General features: G+C 39.0%; 1 protein-coding gene across 7 annotated transcripts in view; it reads left to right on the top strand.

Annotated features, from left to right (window-relative positions):
* The window catches only part of lama2 (laminin, alpha 2), a 207,461-nt gene that overhangs the window by 169,195 nt on the left and 19,546 nt on the right, over positions 1-18,720 (top strand). For 4 of the 7 annotated variants that reach the window (XM_065964195.1, XM_065964198.1, XM_065964196.1 and 1 more), the window contains 15 exons: positions 965-1,067; positions 1,394-1,510; positions 2,540-2,722; positions 3,921-4,075; positions 5,064-5,207; positions 7,896-8,029; positions 10,064-10,223; positions 10,328-10,452; positions 10,639-10,801; positions 11,016-11,160; positions 11,973-12,111; positions 12,535-12,546; positions 13,312-13,432; positions 14,282-14,437; positions 15,585-15,641. In XM_065964195.1, the coding sequence (XP_065820267.1) occupies positions 965-1,067; positions 1,394-1,510; positions 2,540-2,722; positions 3,921-4,075; positions 5,064-5,207; positions 7,896-8,029; positions 10,064-10,223; positions 10,328-10,452; positions 10,639-10,801; positions 11,016-11,160; positions 11,973-12,111; positions 12,535-12,546; positions 13,312-13,432; positions 14,282-14,437; positions 15,585-15,641 (1,914 nt within the window). The remainder of the gene's footprint in view (positions 1-964; positions 1,068-1,393; positions 1,511-2,539; positions 2,723-3,920; positions 4,076-5,063; positions 5,208-7,895; positions 8,030-10,063; positions 10,224-10,327; positions 10,453-10,638; positions 10,802-11,015; positions 11,161-11,972; positions 12,112-12,534; positions 12,547-13,311; positions 13,433-14,281; positions 14,438-15,584; positions 15,642-18,720) is intronic. The other 3 variants (XM_065964197.1, XM_065964194.1, XM_065964199.1) reach the window with 1 other exon arrangement.

Here is an 18,720-nt window from a genome sequence, read left to right as displayed (position 1 = left end):
CAAGTTTTCCAATATTTTGCACGATGATAAACAGCAAATCTCCACAGTCACATGCTGAACCATAGATATATTTATACACCTCCACCTACTGCCTACATACTGTAAATAACAAACACAAATATTTAAACTATCCAGACCCCCAAAGTGTACCAAAGCACAAGAGTTTGTGTGTGTGTATGTATGTGTGTGTGTGTGTGTGTATTTATTTGTGTTTGTGTGTCTGTCATGCAGTAACAGTAATGTAAGCCTGGGCTCTCCATTAGTCATGGTGGGGAGATCAAAGCAGTGTCTGTTCCTCTTTTTTTCATTATCATGACCACACACACCTGAAATCTCTCTTTTCCTCCCTCTCCTTTTTAATTTCTTAATTTATTCTTTTTTTTCTTTCCCCTTTTCTTGAACTTGCTTCACACTTTTTTTCTTCTCCTTACATTCTCAATTTCTTTGCTTTTGTCAGTGTTACGACTTACAACCCTTGTCTTTGATTTCTTTTTACCTTTAATTCCTTAGTATGTTTCCTTCCCTCTCCCTTTTCAGTTTTAGTCCTTTGAGCCAGTACATTTTTTTTTTTTTTGCCTTTCACTCCCCAACAGAAATTATTTTTGACTCATTCAGCTTGTTTGCATTTTCAGTTTCTGTGTCTTTGTCTGTCTTTTTTTTTCTTTGGGAAAGAGCAAGCTTAGAGGAAAATGATAAAACGAGAGAGTCCAAGAAACAGAGAAAAAGTGTTCTTTTTGGAAAATGAATGTGAGAAGGATTAAAGTCTGCTGAGTGCCTTTCTAAAAATATCATAAAGGAATGCTAAGTGGAGGCACTTTGATCTTACAGAAAGGTAATATGCAGACGACTGCACCTTCAGCGTGTCTCTTTTCTGTCCATGTGTAGGATCTAAGTTCTTCTGGAAGCCTCATCTTTTCGACTCATGGGTTTTGCTCTGTTCATTTCTTTTTACATGTACTTTAAGGCTTTAGGTCCAGAGGTGCCAATAAAGGAGGCGGCTAAGGGTGCCCTGCAGAAGAGTCACAAACTGCTCAACGAAGCGAAAAAACTTGAAAATGATGTCAAAGGTAGGTGTGTGTGTCTCTTTGTGCAATATACGGCAAAGAGAACCTGCTTTACATAGTATGCAAAGGACAGTTATACTATAGAGTTAGACTAAGTGTTGTTGTACAAGGGTTTAGTCTGTAAAAAGATCGCAGTAATAAATAAAAAAAACGTTTTAATTTCTGTCAATGTTAGTCCGAATCTATTACTTCCTGTCACTCATTCTTCCCCAGGTGCAGGAGGGGAAGAAAGTGTTTTTTTAGGTGGACAGCCTTGACTTCAAATAATTCAATCGTTGTATTAATCTTTATTTGTGTGTGTTTTTTTTTTTTTTTTTCTGTGTGTGCAGAGAACGCAGATAGTGTGGCCGGGCTGAAGGGCAGAGTTAAAGCAGCGAGAGACAAAACCAAAGACCTGCTGAAAGCCGTCAATGGAACCATGGCAACGCTCAACGCTATTCCCAGTGGTATGACTGCGCATATACACAGTGTGTATGAACGTGTGTGTGTGCGTGTGCGTGGGATAGAGATAAAAAAAAGAGAGCGGATCAATATCACTGTGCTGATAGAGGTCAGTAGCTCTGGTAAACTCAACTTGACACATGTCAGAACTCACAGATTCACACAGATGTGGAGAAAACAGCACTGCTGTGATAGTGAGCCTGTTGAACCACATGGTTGTGTTTGGATGAACACTTTGGGAAACTGTTAAATGTAGGAACTACAAATTCTAAATGGGTGACCTAGAGGTTAACACAGCATGTTAAATTTCAACTCAGATCCCTGTGAGTGGGTTCAAAATAAACTAACATGTGCGGGTCAGATTTTTGGAGACTGAACGATTTTCTGACAGAGTGATCTTCTGTGGAAAATAAAGTTTGGTTCCTGGCCAGCCATCTGCAGGACTCTGAATATATTCTGTGATATGAGGTGAGAAAAAAATCCAGAGGCAGGACTCAGTCCAAGGTTCTGATGTGAGTAGTTCCTATGTTTGTCAGCTCGATAGCATTATTTATTTACATGCAAATAATAGAACAACCCTTCAAAAAGATCTAGTGACTGTAGGTTATTCATTTAGCACATGAAGAACAACAGGAGTTTACCACTTTTAAGCTTAATTTAACTTTACCATGGCAGTTATATAGTTTTTTACGCTGATGATACTAAACTGTACATTTCTGTCTCACCAAATGAGTGAGGCTCGCTACAGGCTCTCATCGCATCTTTTATTGACAGATGTATAGATGGGTAAAAATGTTAGGTCTAAATAAGGGAAAAAATAGCTTCATATGAGCCAAAGCAGCTGGAGGAAAACATGTCCCACAAGCTCCAGAGTCCGAGAACACTATGACAGAACTAACATCGCACCTGATCAACACACTGTATGTCATAAACTACATCAAAAACATACATGGACTGGTTCAAATTCACCAACACTGGGCCTTGTGTTAAGCCTTCTGTGATCCTTTTTTCTTTGTTTACATTTTTTATGGCAGACACAGCAGCTAAGCTAGCAGCCACAAAAGCTGTAGCAGGAGAAGCCAATGCCACGGCCATAGACGTCCTGGAGCGTCTTGGGGATCTGAACCTGCAGCTCCACGGTCTGCAGAGGAACTACAGCGAGCTGGAGGACACCGTCAACGCAGCCAATACCATGATCCAGGACCCCGAGAAAAACAGTAAAGACCCTTACTGGTTATCCGTCTCTTGACATTGACTATTAAAGTAAAGTCAAAGCAGCAGCAACATCTTGTAGTTTGGATATTCTAGTCAAGGTTATATGCTCCATTAGCATAGTGACAGTTATTTTTTGATGAGCTTATTAAATATTCACTCTGAAAAAATAGTTTCTAAGAACTGTTACTGCACCATGTAAAAAATGTTGTGTCTATTTCCTGTTTTTCTGTACTTACTTAACCTAATCATCGAATGATTAAAGAATCAAATTCAAGGTCATTACTTAACTTTGAATCTTTTGATCGTTTACTTAGATCCAAAAATATTTAATTCTCAATTTTAACATGTGACTTCCTGGTGATATCGTGTAATTACCTTAAAGTCACGTAAAATGGTGAATTTAAGCTAACACTGATATGTTTCTCCCTGTTTCTCTTTTCTCCAATCCCCACAGCCATCAGTATGTATACTTCACTTCCCTTATTATTAGCACTTATTGTTAGAAGTGGTGCACCAATACCATGTTGTTATTACCATTTGATGTTGATAGTAATGCTACCCCCCCCCCCCCGCAGCACGAACTTAAACACATTTGCTGGCTGTGCTAGCATCAAAATCGTCCTTAAACTTACACTTATCTTATCTTATACTTTCTTTTAACATTGTGTCATCAGACAATTTGGTGTTTGGTGTTTTCATCTGTCAATCCTATGCCAAAAAAAAATCATAATTCAACAAAAGTATTGGAGCACCACCTGTTAGTTCCTCAGCTCTTTTTAATAGCTTTACATTCCAGCGTTGTTGCTTCTAATAAAAAGCTTTTTTCCCTTCTGCTCCTCTCTGACCGAGCATGAACGCTCTGCTTACTGCAAAGCATGGAGCGCGCTCTTTTTCTAATTTCCATCCCTCTTCCTTTAAAACATATTGTAGAAAGTTGTGTAGAAAAGCTTCTTTTGAATGCAGAGACACCCTAATTGTTCGTCTCACTGGCTCCTCCATCTTCATCGTTCTACCTCTGTATTTCTCCTCTCGCTTTGAGTAATATCGCTGATTTCTGTAGTTCCCATCATTGATCATCCTTTCCTCACTCTTTAAACGCTCGCCATGCTTTCCCAGCTTTTAGACAGCTACTGAATGGTGTTTGTGATCACAAGCGGTGTGCTGATCTTCATCACCGCTGTACTCTGACTCTCTCCTCAGTCCATGCAGCAGGAGCTAAAGTGAAAGATTTAGAGGACGAAGCTGACAGGCTGCTGGAGAAGCTGCAGCCAATCAAAAAGCTGCAGGACAACCTGAAGAGAAACATCTCACAAATAAAAGAACTGATCAACCAAGCCAGGAAACAAGCCAACTCAGTGAGTTCACAACACTCTGCCTGTCTGATCGTGTTTACAGAGAGTTTTAGTAACAACATCTTTCACTCTGATTTCATTGATATCTGTGAATTTATCTACTGTAACATTGAAGTCTTTTAGTTTAATGTCTAGGACTGGTTGTATGTGCTGTTTTATTTTTCATCATCCCTCCTGCAGGTACATTGATCACCACTTTTTAACAGTGTGAACTTCTCCTTCTTATCTTTCAAAAGTTTCTATTTGTTTCCATTTAAGTACATCAGTTTGAGGCTTTTTGATTTGAATATATGACTTTCATATGGTTTGAAAGTTTTCAGTGATATTTCTAACACAATAAATTTAAGAATTAAAATTGTTCACTGATAGAACAAGTTAATTTGAGAATGTTTGAAAGTTACAGCAGGGTTGAGGCAAGGGCATGTTTTATTTACATAGCAGCATATTTCAGCAACAATTCAAAGTGCTTCACACCAGACATCGAGACAAAGGGTAAAAGAAACATCAAGAGAAGACATTTCAAATTCCCTAAAATGAAACAGTCGACATGATGTAAGACAAATTGTGGTGCAAGTTTTGAAAGCTAGAATGTAGAGCAGACAGAAAAATCAACTGCAGACGGTGAACTAACACATGTGGAACCTCATCTGTAATATTGACTCTCTCTCCATTTTTAAATCTCATCTCAAAACACATCTTTTTAAACTGGCATACTCCGTCATAAATCCTCTACATCCTGAAAATGTGTATTTTTTATGTTAATTTTATCTATATGTTGTTACTTTGTTGTTTTTATCTCTGCTTTGTAAGGTGACCTTGAGAGCTTTGAAAGGAGCCTTTAAATCAAATGTATAATTATTATTATTATGTAACAGACAGTGCTGTTCCACTTGATAATAAAATATAATCCAATATACAGTACCCAACTAACACTTTGACGCTATGAACTATTTATTTTTCTCTCTTTTGATTTTGTCACTCTCTCTTTCAGATCAAAGTTTCAGTATCATCAGGTGGTGACTGTCTCCGTAGTTACCGCCCCGACATCAGGAAAGGCAGATACAACACCATCATCCTTCATGTAAAAACCACCACACCGGATAACCTGCTCTTCTACCTTGGATCAGCCAAATATGTAAGTCAACTGTCCACCTACTGTATGAATTATATCACAGAAAAAAAATCACAAACGTCTTTGTTGATGAGTGATGAGGAACAAAAGGATCAGTTTCAACAACAGAAACAGGCAGGAAACATAACAAACATGAATAATAGGATAACAAAATGTTGTTACAATAATGCAGTGCACATCATCAATACACGGCATAAAATATATTCGCTCAAATCAACATCCTGTCGAGGTCAGGTTGCTCTCTTCCCACATCTACTTGCTGTATATTTTCTCCTCCGACATGTCTTTTTTTCACTTCAGTTTTCCAAGTATCTTTTCAGACACAACTACTGCCATCATTTCTTGTTTCCACATTTTCAGTGAAGAGGTTTGTGGATCTTTTTCAACATCTCAGAATTAACGGCGCACGTTATTAAGCCAGTTGTAAATACTCTGACTGAACATTTCCTGTGCAACAACAATTTCATCCCTAAGGAGACATCACTTTGGTGATCCGGTCCAGTTTACATTCAAACTGATTTCCCTCAAGTTCCATCAAATTCTTACAATAATGAGAAAACCATGCAGCTTTCCCATAATGCATGCATGTATAAACTGCACTCTTTTTAACATTTTCAACAACAAATAATGAAGTAATATAGGGGTCTAATATAGTGGATTACTTTAGCATAAACTACAATGTGGACTGCTGTATGATTATACTTTTTATTAACTCTTTTTTAATTATGTTTACCTAGAGTTTCAAACCGTTACAATAGTTCATAGTCTGTGTTGAGAGCGTGGTTAGGATCAGAGGCAATGCAGTTGGCCAGCCTTAACATGCTTTTATCATAGGCTGGTTCTTTGCATTGGTTGACCTGCAATCTTTTCTGGCACAACTTCACCAACTACCAAGGTGCATGTAGACTTTAGACTGACATGTTTAAGTGTGATTTATGTCTTTATGCAGAAGAATATTTAAATAGCTTTATTCTTGTACACATCTTCCCATCTGCATTTCCATTTTAAATACACTAATGCGTTGCTGTGTATAGGGTTTAGGGTGGGATGGTCAAACTTTGTCTATATATGGTTCTGGAATTATTGCAAACAGAACTGATGATCCAGCCGACACTTTAATATTTCTTAAATGTTTCATATTTAAGCATTCATCATATTTAATAGAATATAATGTCACTGTATATTGTTAGGCATTTATCATACTTAAAAATGCCCATGTTCAAAGAGCGGATACACACACCCACACACACACACACACACACACACACACACACACACACACACACACACACACACACACACACACACACAAGAATACATGTACAGAGGGAAACACACCGCTATGTTCCTCATCCACACACACAGCCTACACACACTCCCCGAGTGGTTTGTCTAATAGGAGAATAATTAATTCTTCTTGACACTTACTCACCAACACCCCTATAAACACAGCACAGTGCTGTTTAAAGGTACCACTGATAATCCCTCAGAGTGGGTATGTGTGTGTGTGTGTGTGTGTCTGTGTCTTAAGAAGCAGCAGCAATTAACAACAAGTTCATGTTGCTATCAGCTTCAGCCTGATTTCCCCGGAGAAATCACAGCTCTGCTTCATCTGACTGCAGAGTCTAAAACACTCATGCATGCATGCATGTGTGTGTGTGTGTGTGTGTGTGTGTGTGTGTGTGTGTGTGTGTGTGTGTGTGTGTGTGTGTGTTTACGTCTGTCTTTCTCACTGATAATCTCCAGTAGTGAGAAATTCCGTGTGAATAGTTATTCTCTGTTCATGTGTGTGTGTGTGTGTTCCATATCCACATTTCACTAATAGTGTGTAATGCTAGTTGAATAATAACGATGCTGCCTTGTGATCTGTGCTAATGAATAATCGCCATTACCCTGGAGACACTACAAAGATAAGTGTGTGTGTGTCCCTACGTGTACTAGTGTGTCATTTGTGTTTTCAGACGTGACTTCCTAATAATCTCTAATTGTGTATAATACTATATGAATAATAATGCTGTGTTCGGGGGGGTGTGTGTGTGTGTGTGTGTGTGTGTGTGTGTGTGTGTGTGTGTGCAGATACAGCATCTGATCTAAGAGCATGTGCTTAAAATTCTCTTATTAATGATTTTGGGCTCATACATAAGTAATACGACCATTAATCTAAATACAGCGAGATCCTGTGAATATCCACTTGTAGAGACAGATGGAGAAAAGTTCAGCCTGTGTGTCCTCACAATAGACCAGAGCTGGGTGGGATGTTTCTCCACTGTTCACCATTCACATGATAAACTCTCTGTAAGCTAAATGAATGTGGGTGAATGTTTCTTTAAATTATGAATCATCCTTTGTAGTATCACAGAATGTGTTGCAAAACGTCCTTTTTCCTCTATCATAAGGAGAAAAGGTGGAGTGTCCATTTTTATACATTTACACAGGAAACATACCCTACATATTTAAGCAGTGCCTCTCTCTTCTCGTTACTTCAAATACAATATTCTGGATTAAAGCTGCTTATATATAGCACAGCAATTATAAATCATATCAATAGGATGTTTTTTTTTTTCTTTATTTTTCTCTTTCCCCACGCCTATGTGACATTCACAAATATTCACATTTTGGCACACACTGTCGTATTTGAAAAAAAACACGTTCTATACAATCTATTCAGCATACGTCTTTTGTGTGTCTCAGGTTGATTTCCTGGCACTGGAGATGCGTAAGGGGAAGGTGAATTTCCTTTGGGATGTGGGCTCGGGTGTTGGGAGGGTCGAATATCCCCATCACACCATCCATGATGGAAGCTGGCACAGAATAGAGGCGTCTCGGTAAGGACCTTATACACACACACACACACACACACACACACACACACATGCACATTCTTTGTTTCCCTCTCTCTCTCTCTCTCATATACAGAACATGCTGTATTTTTGAGGCTACAATACAACAAATTGACACAATGTACATTTCACCTTGGAAAATCAGGGATGTGGAGAAGCATAATGAAGAAGCATGGCTGATGCATTTACAATATAATGAGGTATTCATTCATATGAATACACAAACATCAACCCACAGATTGAACTTCCAAAGTGAGCGACAGCGTCACAGGAACGATTCATTGTAGAGTAAATGGATAGTTACCTTGCATGGAAATGAAAAGCACTCTTTGTATATCTGTGTCTCACTGTATGATGAACATCAGCAGCTCAGTAGCAAGATCACACGCAGTATTTAAAAACCTTCTCATTGATCTGTGTGAACTTTTTAGTCGAGACAAAATGATCTATTGGAATGAAAAAATGATTGAATAAAAAGGCATTTTAAGAATTCCAAACCTGGCAAATGAAGTGACAGTTTATCTTTGATTATATTCGTTATACTTTAAAGTAGCTTTTGTACAATCTTCCCTCTTTGTTCTTTGTGTTTTCTATTACTCATGGTGGTCTAAAAAGTCAAACATGCTAAAACGGCTGCATGGATTTTCAGTTGGGGATAAAAAGGATGAGAGGACGATGATGCAAAGCCAATTTCAAAACACATACTGAAATCCAATGCAAATGCAGCAACACAAACATGCTGCAAAATTAAAAAAAAAAAAAAAATGCTGCAGGAAACAAAAACTAAAAAAAAGCGCTGCAAAGACAAGAATAAGGGAGATATTAATTGCATAAAGACAGATGACAAGAAACTACTGCTTTCATTACATTTTTACTTTGAGTGGGGCGGTGCTTAATGGCACTGGATTTTGACAAAGATATTTGACATATTTTATTAATAACCTCAACCTTCAGGCAGACTGAAAGTCTAGAAATAGTTACAGAGGTAAAACACAGACGATCTTAAGATGCATTGCACACTGAACAGAGACAGCTTGTCCTGTTAGTTAATTGAGCTGCCTACAGTTACCTTAGACTCTTGTGTTGTCTAGTGTTTTCTGATCTGATAAAGACATTGTTTAGCTTTAGCTCTCTGCAAAACAAATATATGGTGTTTGTGAATTTCCATTGTTTGTGAAGTTGCAGCTAATTTTTAAGCTCTTTTGGCCGTTATAGGCCACCATATTGACTTGAAACAACACATTTAGCTTGAAGACCACAGAAAGAGATACAGAACAATTGGCTTTACATAGAGAATTGTTACACATTTTCGCAATAAAATTGTATTTCTGTAAAACAAATCATCACATATCATCACGTTGGGGAGTTAGAAAGTCATGTCCAACATCCAATATGTAATAAAAGGACTGTTTTCATCTTACCCTTCCTGTAACTTTATCTAATAATGTCACCAACAACCAAAAACAAAAAACAAACCAAACTAACAACCAGAGGACATCATTTCATTCATGCTGTGCAGGAAAACACGTTTCTCTCGGGAAATCAAGAGTTTGCAGCCCTGACAGCCTGTGGCACATCATTACTAAGATTCAGTGTAATCTAGCAGATCCAGCTGAAGTGTACAGGCTGAATACAGACCGTCCAACACCAGACCCATTCACACCTAGCAGACGTCCCGCATGCACCATGTATTACCATCCAAGAGATTTCCCCAATGTGTTCTCCAATTGGATCACACTGGCTGTAAGTCTTATAAATGTTCCTCTACACGACACAGAAACACTGTTTCTGCTCTGAAAACAAACTCCGAGGTGGGAGATTAATTTCACAGCACAGCACAGAGGTTCCACAGCTGCAAACTGGTTCCACTATGCCTTAACGATCCTTCATTTTTAGCACCTCGACTTAATAAAAACGGATTCCAACATCTTCAGTTGGAAGTGTCTTCCAGGAGTTACAGAAAGAAAGAAGATGACATCAAACCCATGCTCTTTTTCTCTCCCTCCCTGCTGTCTCCAGTAATGGGTTGAATGGCACCATATCAGTGTATCCTCTGGAAGGACCCATGGCGGGTATGATGCCAACTCCAGCCAGTGCTAACTCGCCCACAGCCTTCACCATCCTGGACGTGGACCAGAACGCCTACCTGTTTGTGGGAGGGATACTTGGCACTGTCAAGGTATTTTCTCTGTCTTTGCCTGCATGGCGAAACATCAACAACCTGTCCGTCTTCTTTATGTGTTTTTTTCTCCTCCTAACTTTTTTTTCTCCTCCTGGTTGTAGAAAGCGGATGCAGTAAGAGCAAACACGTTCACAGGCTGCATGGGGGAGACCTTCTTGGATGGGAAACCTATCGGACTGTGGAACTACAGAGAGAGACAGGGAGACTGTAAAGGATGTGTGGTCAGGTATACAAACAATCACAATGCCTCGTCATTTTTACAAGATGCAATAAGCTTATACTGTTGTCTGATCTCCAACATCTTTATATCGTTTTAAATAAGAAAAAGTAATGGAATGAAGAACAACCCCGCTCTCTCAGTGTTCTTGCAGATCTTGACTTTTCTTCAGCGGTCTGTGATTTTTCTTTTCAGCCCGCAGCGTACAGACCACGAGGGAACAGTTCAGCTGGATGGCGAAGGCTATGCCGCAGTGGGACGACCCACAAGATGGAACCCCAACATTTCCACGGTGACCTTTAAGTTCCGCACGTTCTCCTCCGAGGCCCTGCTCATGTATTTGGCGACTGAAGATATGGTACGTGTGCAAACGAATAATGTCAACACGACTGATTGACAGAAAAAAAAACTTGCTTTATGTACATTGTGAATACATAGGTATGATTCTTACACAGACCAATGTAGAGCCAATTTTAAGATGTATACTTTAATGTATATGAGTCATATTTAAAGAAACAAAAAAGTAATTCAAACCTGAATGTTTGAGTGTCTCTGTGTGGCTGTCCCTGCAGAAGGACTTTATGTCCCTGGAGCTGTCAGAGGGTAAGGTAAAGGTCAACTTTGATCTGGGGTCAGGAGTCGGCAGCGCCATATCAGTTAATCGCCACAATGATGGACACTGGAAATCGCTCACCATGTCCCGGAACAAGAAACAAGGTACGCATATGAACAAGGACACTGCACTGCAGTAGGTCACACTTCAGTGTAAAATACATACAATGAGACTGGACCTTCTGGTTGACAAAGAAAACCCTGCTAACCAGTTGTATCAGTCTGCACTACACACGTTAAACATAAGCTTCTTTCACACATGCAATGCCCTCCTGAAATTTCTCAAAACTGACATTGGGAAATGTTGCATTTGTAAACACAAACAGCCACATTTTTCATCCCGACTTTATCCCGACTTTTTCCTGCCAGCCTCAAAGTGAAATGTACTCCTGGAGTTAGGGTGAGGGTCAGGGGTATGATGAGATTTATATTATGTGTTGGTGTTAAACTGGTGGTTTGGTCATGCGCATAACATCTGCTCAACAGTTTGTTCTTTTTGCTGTTTTCACTCATACATTCAATTAGCACTGATATAAAGGAGAAGCTGTCACCATAGCTTCATCATGGATCTTTTGTAAACATTAGTGTGATGTCTGCTGTGTTCTTTTTTTACATCACGCTCTGCCTCCTGAGACTTCCACCCACCTCCATATTGAAAGGGTCCATATATAACTATTTATTTAATTTATGGTTTAACACATAGATTTTCAAGATGTATTTTCCATTAAGACAAATTCACATGAGCAAACATACACTACACAATCACCCCAAAAAGCAAAAAAACCCATCCGTAAGGAAATGACAAATGATACAATATACAAAAAAAAAACAGACAGACAAAAAATGAAAAATGCAAAGAATCTCTCCTCCTTTTGCTTTGGTTATTGGTACTGATGTCTCTCTAACTTGTTATAAAGCCACGGTGAGCGTAGTGGACATTGACAGCAGTGCTGAGGAGAAGATCATCACCACGTCTCAGGGTTCAGCTACCGGTCTGAACCTCCGAGAAAATCAGAAGATTTACTTTGGAGGGCTGCCTACTATTGGAAACTACAGGTGCAGACAGAAACACACACACTCACACACACCTTTATACACACTGAAATGATGCATATGTGTTTCTCTATTGTGTATACATGTATGATATTATTGAGATATGCCATCTTGTGTTGTTTATCACAGTTATGTTTTAGGATCAGGATGCTAAAAATGAAAGTCTAATTAACGTGTTGTCATGTTTTGACACTAAGGTGACGTGAAAATTGCAGTGGTAGTTTATTTTTTTTTCTGCTTCACCTTTTCACAAAGTACATTGTAGTCTCTTCACAGCCAATTGTAACAGTTTTCACATCATGAAGTCAACCATTAAACCGTCCCTGTGCTAAAAGGTTGAGTAGGATGATGACTAGTTTAGATGTCATCAGTTGAAAGTGTTTGTGAGGTGTGCTAATGTGTTAATGTAATGTTTTGTTTTAACAGCATGACAGCCAGGTAAATAATGAACAAACACATTCCATTACGAGACAGTCACTTTTATTGTGTGTTTCGCTTGATGCATGAGGCTAGCATTGCTGATGATGCTGCACAGCCCACAGTCAGTGTTTGTTTGTGTGTTTATCTCTGTTGGCCCCCGAAGGCTCCGGCTCCTCCACACAGCGGCTGAAAATCACTTCCTCTTTCCTTTATTAATCTGAATTTGGCGTTTGTCTGTTCAGCAACAACATTTGGGGTAGAATTTCCCACATTTATGACTCTGCCTTACAGGCACCATTGCCATAAGTATATTCAAATTATGTTTCCGATGCAGATCTTTGTGTCTCCACCAATTTCTGTTTCACTGCAAGCGACAGTTTCTGCTGAGCTGAAAAAATGAAGTCGTGATTTACTGAAAAACAATTACAAAAGTCCATTACACTGCTAATGAAATGTTCATTGTGATGTCAGCCTGGTTTAAACTGAGGGTGGAATATGTTTCCCTCCTTTACAAAAAAAACGAAACAATTTTGAAAATGAAAGCGAATTCATTAAAAAATGGACAACGTGGACAAACGGCATATTCACATTTTCCTCTCGTTGTTGACGTCCGCTCGTCACTCTGCTTCTGGTTACATGATGCAATAGCTTCACTGCTGCAGTAATCCAGTTTTTTTTTTCTCAAATTACTCTACACTGCTGAGAGACTGCAAATGCCATTGAGTTTTAAAACATCTTCATCTTAATCTCCTCTTTACTGAAACGATTCTAATGTCTTTACAGGCCGGAGGTCACTCTGAAGCGATACGCTGGCTGTCTGCGAGACATTGAAATCTCCAGGACTCCGTATAATCTCCTCAGCAGTTCAGATTATACCGGGGTCACTAAAGGATGTAATGTAGAGGTAGGAGTGTCCGCTTAGCTGTAGCTTTATATCTCTGCAGCATGTTAAAATGTCTTTAGATGCTCAGATTATGTTACAGAGATATGACTGTCAGCTTGCATTTGTCAACCTGCTCAAACGATGTCTGATTCTTTAAGTTTGTTTTTTAATGATGTAAGAAGTGTGTTTTGGTAACCCTTCCTTTTACAGGGCCGTATTTTACATTTTAACATTTTAAAAATACAACTACCCTTTAATTTTCATGAAACAATGATTCAACAGTAACTTACAGTGTTAGTGTAGTGTGAAGAACTAAAGACCTTAGGGTCAGTTTCATGTCACTTCTTGTTCCTTTAGAGTTCCACTTAGTGGAATTTTTATTTGGAGTTTTATTTGAATAGACATCATTTCAATGTAAACTTTGTTTCTTACAATACACATACACATGTATTCAATTCACATTTGATTTTTCAGGAGTTTCATTCACCTTGGTTTCTTCCCATTCATAGATTCAGTCATTGTATGAGACTGAGGGTCTTTATGTTCCTCTAACAAGGACGAGAGTTCCTGTGTGTGTGTGTGTGTGTGTGTGTGTGTGTGTGTGTGTGTGTGTGTGTGTGTGTGTGTGTGAATGTGAATATTTCCTCTTTGCAGCAAAAGTAAAAGTAATGAGAAGTGGACGATGGCACATTTAATAGAGAAAGTTGTAAAACATGAAGCCTGCAGGAGTTTCTCCAGTAAGAGTAAAGCCTTGATGTGAATAAAACCTCACAGGGAACTAAGTCTCGAAACTGTTTCTGTTTTACTTTTCCATTTCACTCTGATTTGTTTTGTTTTTTTAAATGTTTTCTTGTCATCTGTGTTTCCCAGAACCTTCACACAGTGAGTTTCTCAAAGCCTGGCTTCATGGAGCTGGGTGGATTGTCGCTGGCCGTCGGCACAGAGATCAGCCTGTCATTCAGCACTCTCACCGACACTGGAACTATACTGCTGGCAGTGGGCGGGGCTTCAGCAATCAGCCAGCAGGTTCACTTTGATTTAATATCTTTATTTATGTTAAAACAACTACAATAGTAGTGAACTATTTTAACAATATGAATGTTTTTAGTGGATTTGTATTTGAAGGGAGTTGGGAAGGTCCTTTAAAGAGAAGTAGAAGAAAAGAAAATAACATTACATACAAAAGTAATTGAATCTTTTTCCTAATATAATCCTATTCTTTAATATAACAGATGTTTTGCATGATGTTTATTAACTATCAGAATCAGAAATAATTTATTAATCCCAGGGGGAAATTCAGTTGTTACCATTGCTCTTAAAAACAACATAGCAGTAGGAAATATAGAAATAAATGTAAAAATAAAATAGAATAGAGATAATAGAATAAGTAATAAGTAACAAGTAAGACTAGAATAATAAGCTTTGTACAAAGCACAGTGACTTGAACATATAAACAATATTTACAATTATAAATATACACTGCTGTGTACTAGAGACTCTCGGTCCATGTACAGTAGAAGGAGTTGAAGCTGGTCAACTGGAAGTGTGCAACATCAAGACTGAATGTATTTTCATTATGACTAATGCAAAATTAGTCAAACATTGTAGAACTGAAATATAAAAAAAATAGAATAAAATGTGTGGACCACTAATAATTAAATGAATGCACTCAAAAATAAATAATCTACCTTGTAAAACAGCAATCTTTCCCTTTTCAGGACTGTAATCAAGATTCGATTCAAATGTTGCATGTATTTTGGCATGCACTGCTCAGAATGAGTATAAAGGAACTGCAAAAACTGTATTTCATAACATCCTTTACTCCTGTAGCCTATATACTGATATATGAAATCCTAGCAGTTGTAGTAAACGCCGGTGAGTGTTCCTCCACTCTTTACCTGCTCTATGTACCTGAATATAAGCAGAGATATTACAACATGTCAGTATATCTTCTATAATCACTCAATAACCAAATTGACCGAAGCCATTTTCAAATTTACACTGCTGAAAATATCTAGATAATTTCCGAAGGACTAACATCACAGTTTATAAATGTCACTCCCCCTTCCCATTGGCTCGAGGGGGAATTCTCCACAGAATTTCCTTCCTAGGAAACTCTTAAAACAAAGCACTGATTTGTGTAGTCTCCCTTTTTTCTGAAATCTTTCCACAGCAGGCCCGAAACACAAACGTCCTGAGCTCCAAGCGTAAACGCAGACAATCTGGAGAGGTAGGTTCAACACATGGACACACTCATACACACTCAAACACTGCCCCCCCTTCTTTCAGTGAAAAGAGTGCGTATTAATAAGATTTGCATTTATAAGCAACAAGCTAATTGGATAGCCTTTTGTCCAACACAAAATACACTAAGAAACACACACACACACACATACACACACACACACACACACACACACACACACACACACACACATTTTGATCACATCACATAGAAGGTATCTCAAGTTTAGCTGACCATGCAAACACACACACACACACACTCACACACACATATGTTTGCGCACACAAGCACATTCTCTCTAAGTGAATGAAGTTTCCATGAGTGCATATTAATGAGATTTGAGTTTGAGCAACTAAACTGATTACACTAGATCGACTTATGGCAAAAAAAAAACACTTGGTAAACACCCATTTACACAATTGGAACACACACACACACACACAGACACACACTTATACTGTAGTGATAAGTCTTTTTTTTTAGTCCATACTCTCATAAATAAATACATCCATTGATAATCCTGTCTAGAAACACCATGTTTTATGTGTAAGTATTGTGTTTGCAGGTGCATACATATGTGTGTGTGTGGGTGTCTGTTTCCATGTTTGTGTGTGTGTGTGTGTGTGTGTGTGTGAGAGAGAGAGAGAGAGAGGACAGAGGGTTACCTCCAGCTTATCCATCATCACTGGTTGTTAGGAGCATAAATCTATTTTCACTAACTACTCTGGCAGGATGTTTGTGCGTGTGTGTGTGTGTGTATGTGTGTTAGTGTACTTGTGTGTGTGTGTGTGTATGTGTGTTAGTGTACTTGTGTGTGTGTGTGTGTGTGGAGAAAGGTTAAGCGAGGTTAAAAATACCATCAACTCAACTTGGCCCTGACTAATGGATGTTTTAGAGAGATGGACAGAGAGAGAGAGAGAGAGGGACAGGAGACAAAGGATGGAGGGAACAAGAAGGGAGATTTAGAGGTGAAAGGAAGGATAGAGGGGAAAAAAGTCAGAGAAATGCTACAAGGATCGGAAACCAGAAGAGAGGAGAGGACAAAATGGAAAGATGCGGTGAGTTGATAGACAGAAACAGGAAATGGTCACGGAGAGGAGAGATGAAAAGAAGAAGGAGGAAGAAGAAGCTCGGAGCAGAATGAGGGAACCTGAGATGAAAGAGTATCGTGAGGAGAGGAAGAGGGAAAGATGCAGGCAAGAGGAGAGGGCGGGGGGGGGGGGGGGGACAAACGGTTCTACTTGACCATTCACAAAATGTAAGATATACACAGCAAAAGTGTTTGATGTCTAAGAAGGACGATCAGTGAGATGGAGGGGCGACCATGAGGTTCAGTGTGAAAGCTGCTCACTCCTCCGGCTGAAACCGAAGATTTCTGCTGAATTTCTGACCATTTCAACTCTGATATCAAGAGTTTTCTACTCTGAAAGCAGGACTTTATAGTTCTTAGTTTGGAGTACAAACCTTGTACTTTTTAAGTTTTTAATTGTATCAACAATCTGGCCTCTGAACCTCTCTCCAGATATCTGTGCAGGTTCTCAAACATGCAGGTCATGATAAATTCAAAGTTTGATCCAAAAGGAAACTGGACAGGTTGGAAAATCTTGAGGACATTTCACCTTATCTGGTGGACGGAGCTAGATAGTTGAGAACTGAGGGATCCTAACAATGCCTGATAATGACCAAAACTGATACCAGTGTTAATTATTATTCCCCAAATGACCCATCGAACTTTTGTTCAATCGATATATGCCTCAGGAAATGGCGGTCAACTTTTCAGGGCTTCTGGTGCAGCCAGTGGTTAGGGATGAAGAATTTTCAGCCAAGAAACCTTTTCCATGTGTTGCTCTTGTTTACAGTTAGAATAGCAACTTGAAAAGGGAGAACCGAGTCGGAGCCGAGAGGCAACATCCAGGACAAGTTATCTTCATTTTCATGCATACATGTATGGCTTCATAGATTGCCTTACAGTTGATACATTCTGTCCCTTTTGCTTTCTGTGGGACTCTTTACATGCATACAGCCGGAATCTGGTGAAACTCTAGCAGACAGTTATTCTCAGATTTTTTTAATCTGTAAATAGAGGTTCATTATTATCAAGTCAACATCCCTCATTCGTATACCTACTAATGTCAAGTGCTCGTTCTTATTGGATTGTAAAAAGTTACAGGCTGCAAACTCCTGTATAAAATCTGCTCGTTTTTTTTTTGTCTGCAGAGAAAAAAAAAAGGTAATTCAAAAACAAAAGTACACATAAAAGATTAAAAGACTCTCTGTTTGCTCCAAGGTGTGTTTCCAAATAAATAAATTAAAAAAAAACAGCTCCACAGTTAAGAGATTAAATTGGTTCATGAATAAAACAAACACACGCATTTAAAAAGAGTGAATATAAGAGTAGCATTGAGTTCTGTCACATTTTCACCAAAATATGATCATACATGCAAAATCTTCAAAAGCCAAAAGATTAAAGAGAGGAGACGTGTGTGTGTGTGTGTGTGTGTGTTTGTGTGAATGTTGCCTTTGATTGCAGGTTCTTTGCGTGCATGTTAGCTACACAGTCTGCAGCGTATTTGTCATCATGGTTGTAAGTCCACATGTCTGTATCTGTATGTGTGTGTCTCTCCTTCAGTGTATGAAGTCATGTGCACGTGTGAGTTCATCTGTGAGACTCTGCCTTTGTCTGTATGTCTTTGTATGTGTGTGTGTGCATGCCTTTGTATCTCTGTAAGTGTGTGTGTGTGTGTGTGTGTGAGAGAGAGAGAGAAAGACGGTGAAGCGCGAGGCATGTTGTAGCTACATCTCAGTTCAATTTGTCCCCGACCTCAAATTGAAATTCCATTTTCAGGTGGTAAATTGTCTCCCACTTCGCCCTCTGGCACACAGTGAATTAAAATTCAAATTAGCCTGACCCTGCACCGCTGCTCTCTAGCACCTCTCCGTCTGCCTCGCTCCCTCTCTCTCCTCCTCCCCGCCTCTATCTCGCTCACTGTTTTGCTCTCTGCCCTCTCATCTCTTCCCCCTATTATCCTCTCCTCTCTGTTCCTCTCATCTCTTGTTATCCTTT

The sequence above is a fragment of the Labrus bergylta genome, chromosome 15, assembly GCF_963930695.1.
Source record: "Labrus bergylta chromosome 15, fLabBer1.1, whole genome shotgun sequence".
Taxonomy (NCBI): Eukaryota; Metazoa; Chordata; class Actinopteri; order Labriformes; family Labridae; genus Labrus; species Labrus bergylta.
The sequence above is the reverse complement of the archived record's forward strand: the minus strand, read 5'-3'. Positions and strand labels throughout refer to the sequence as shown.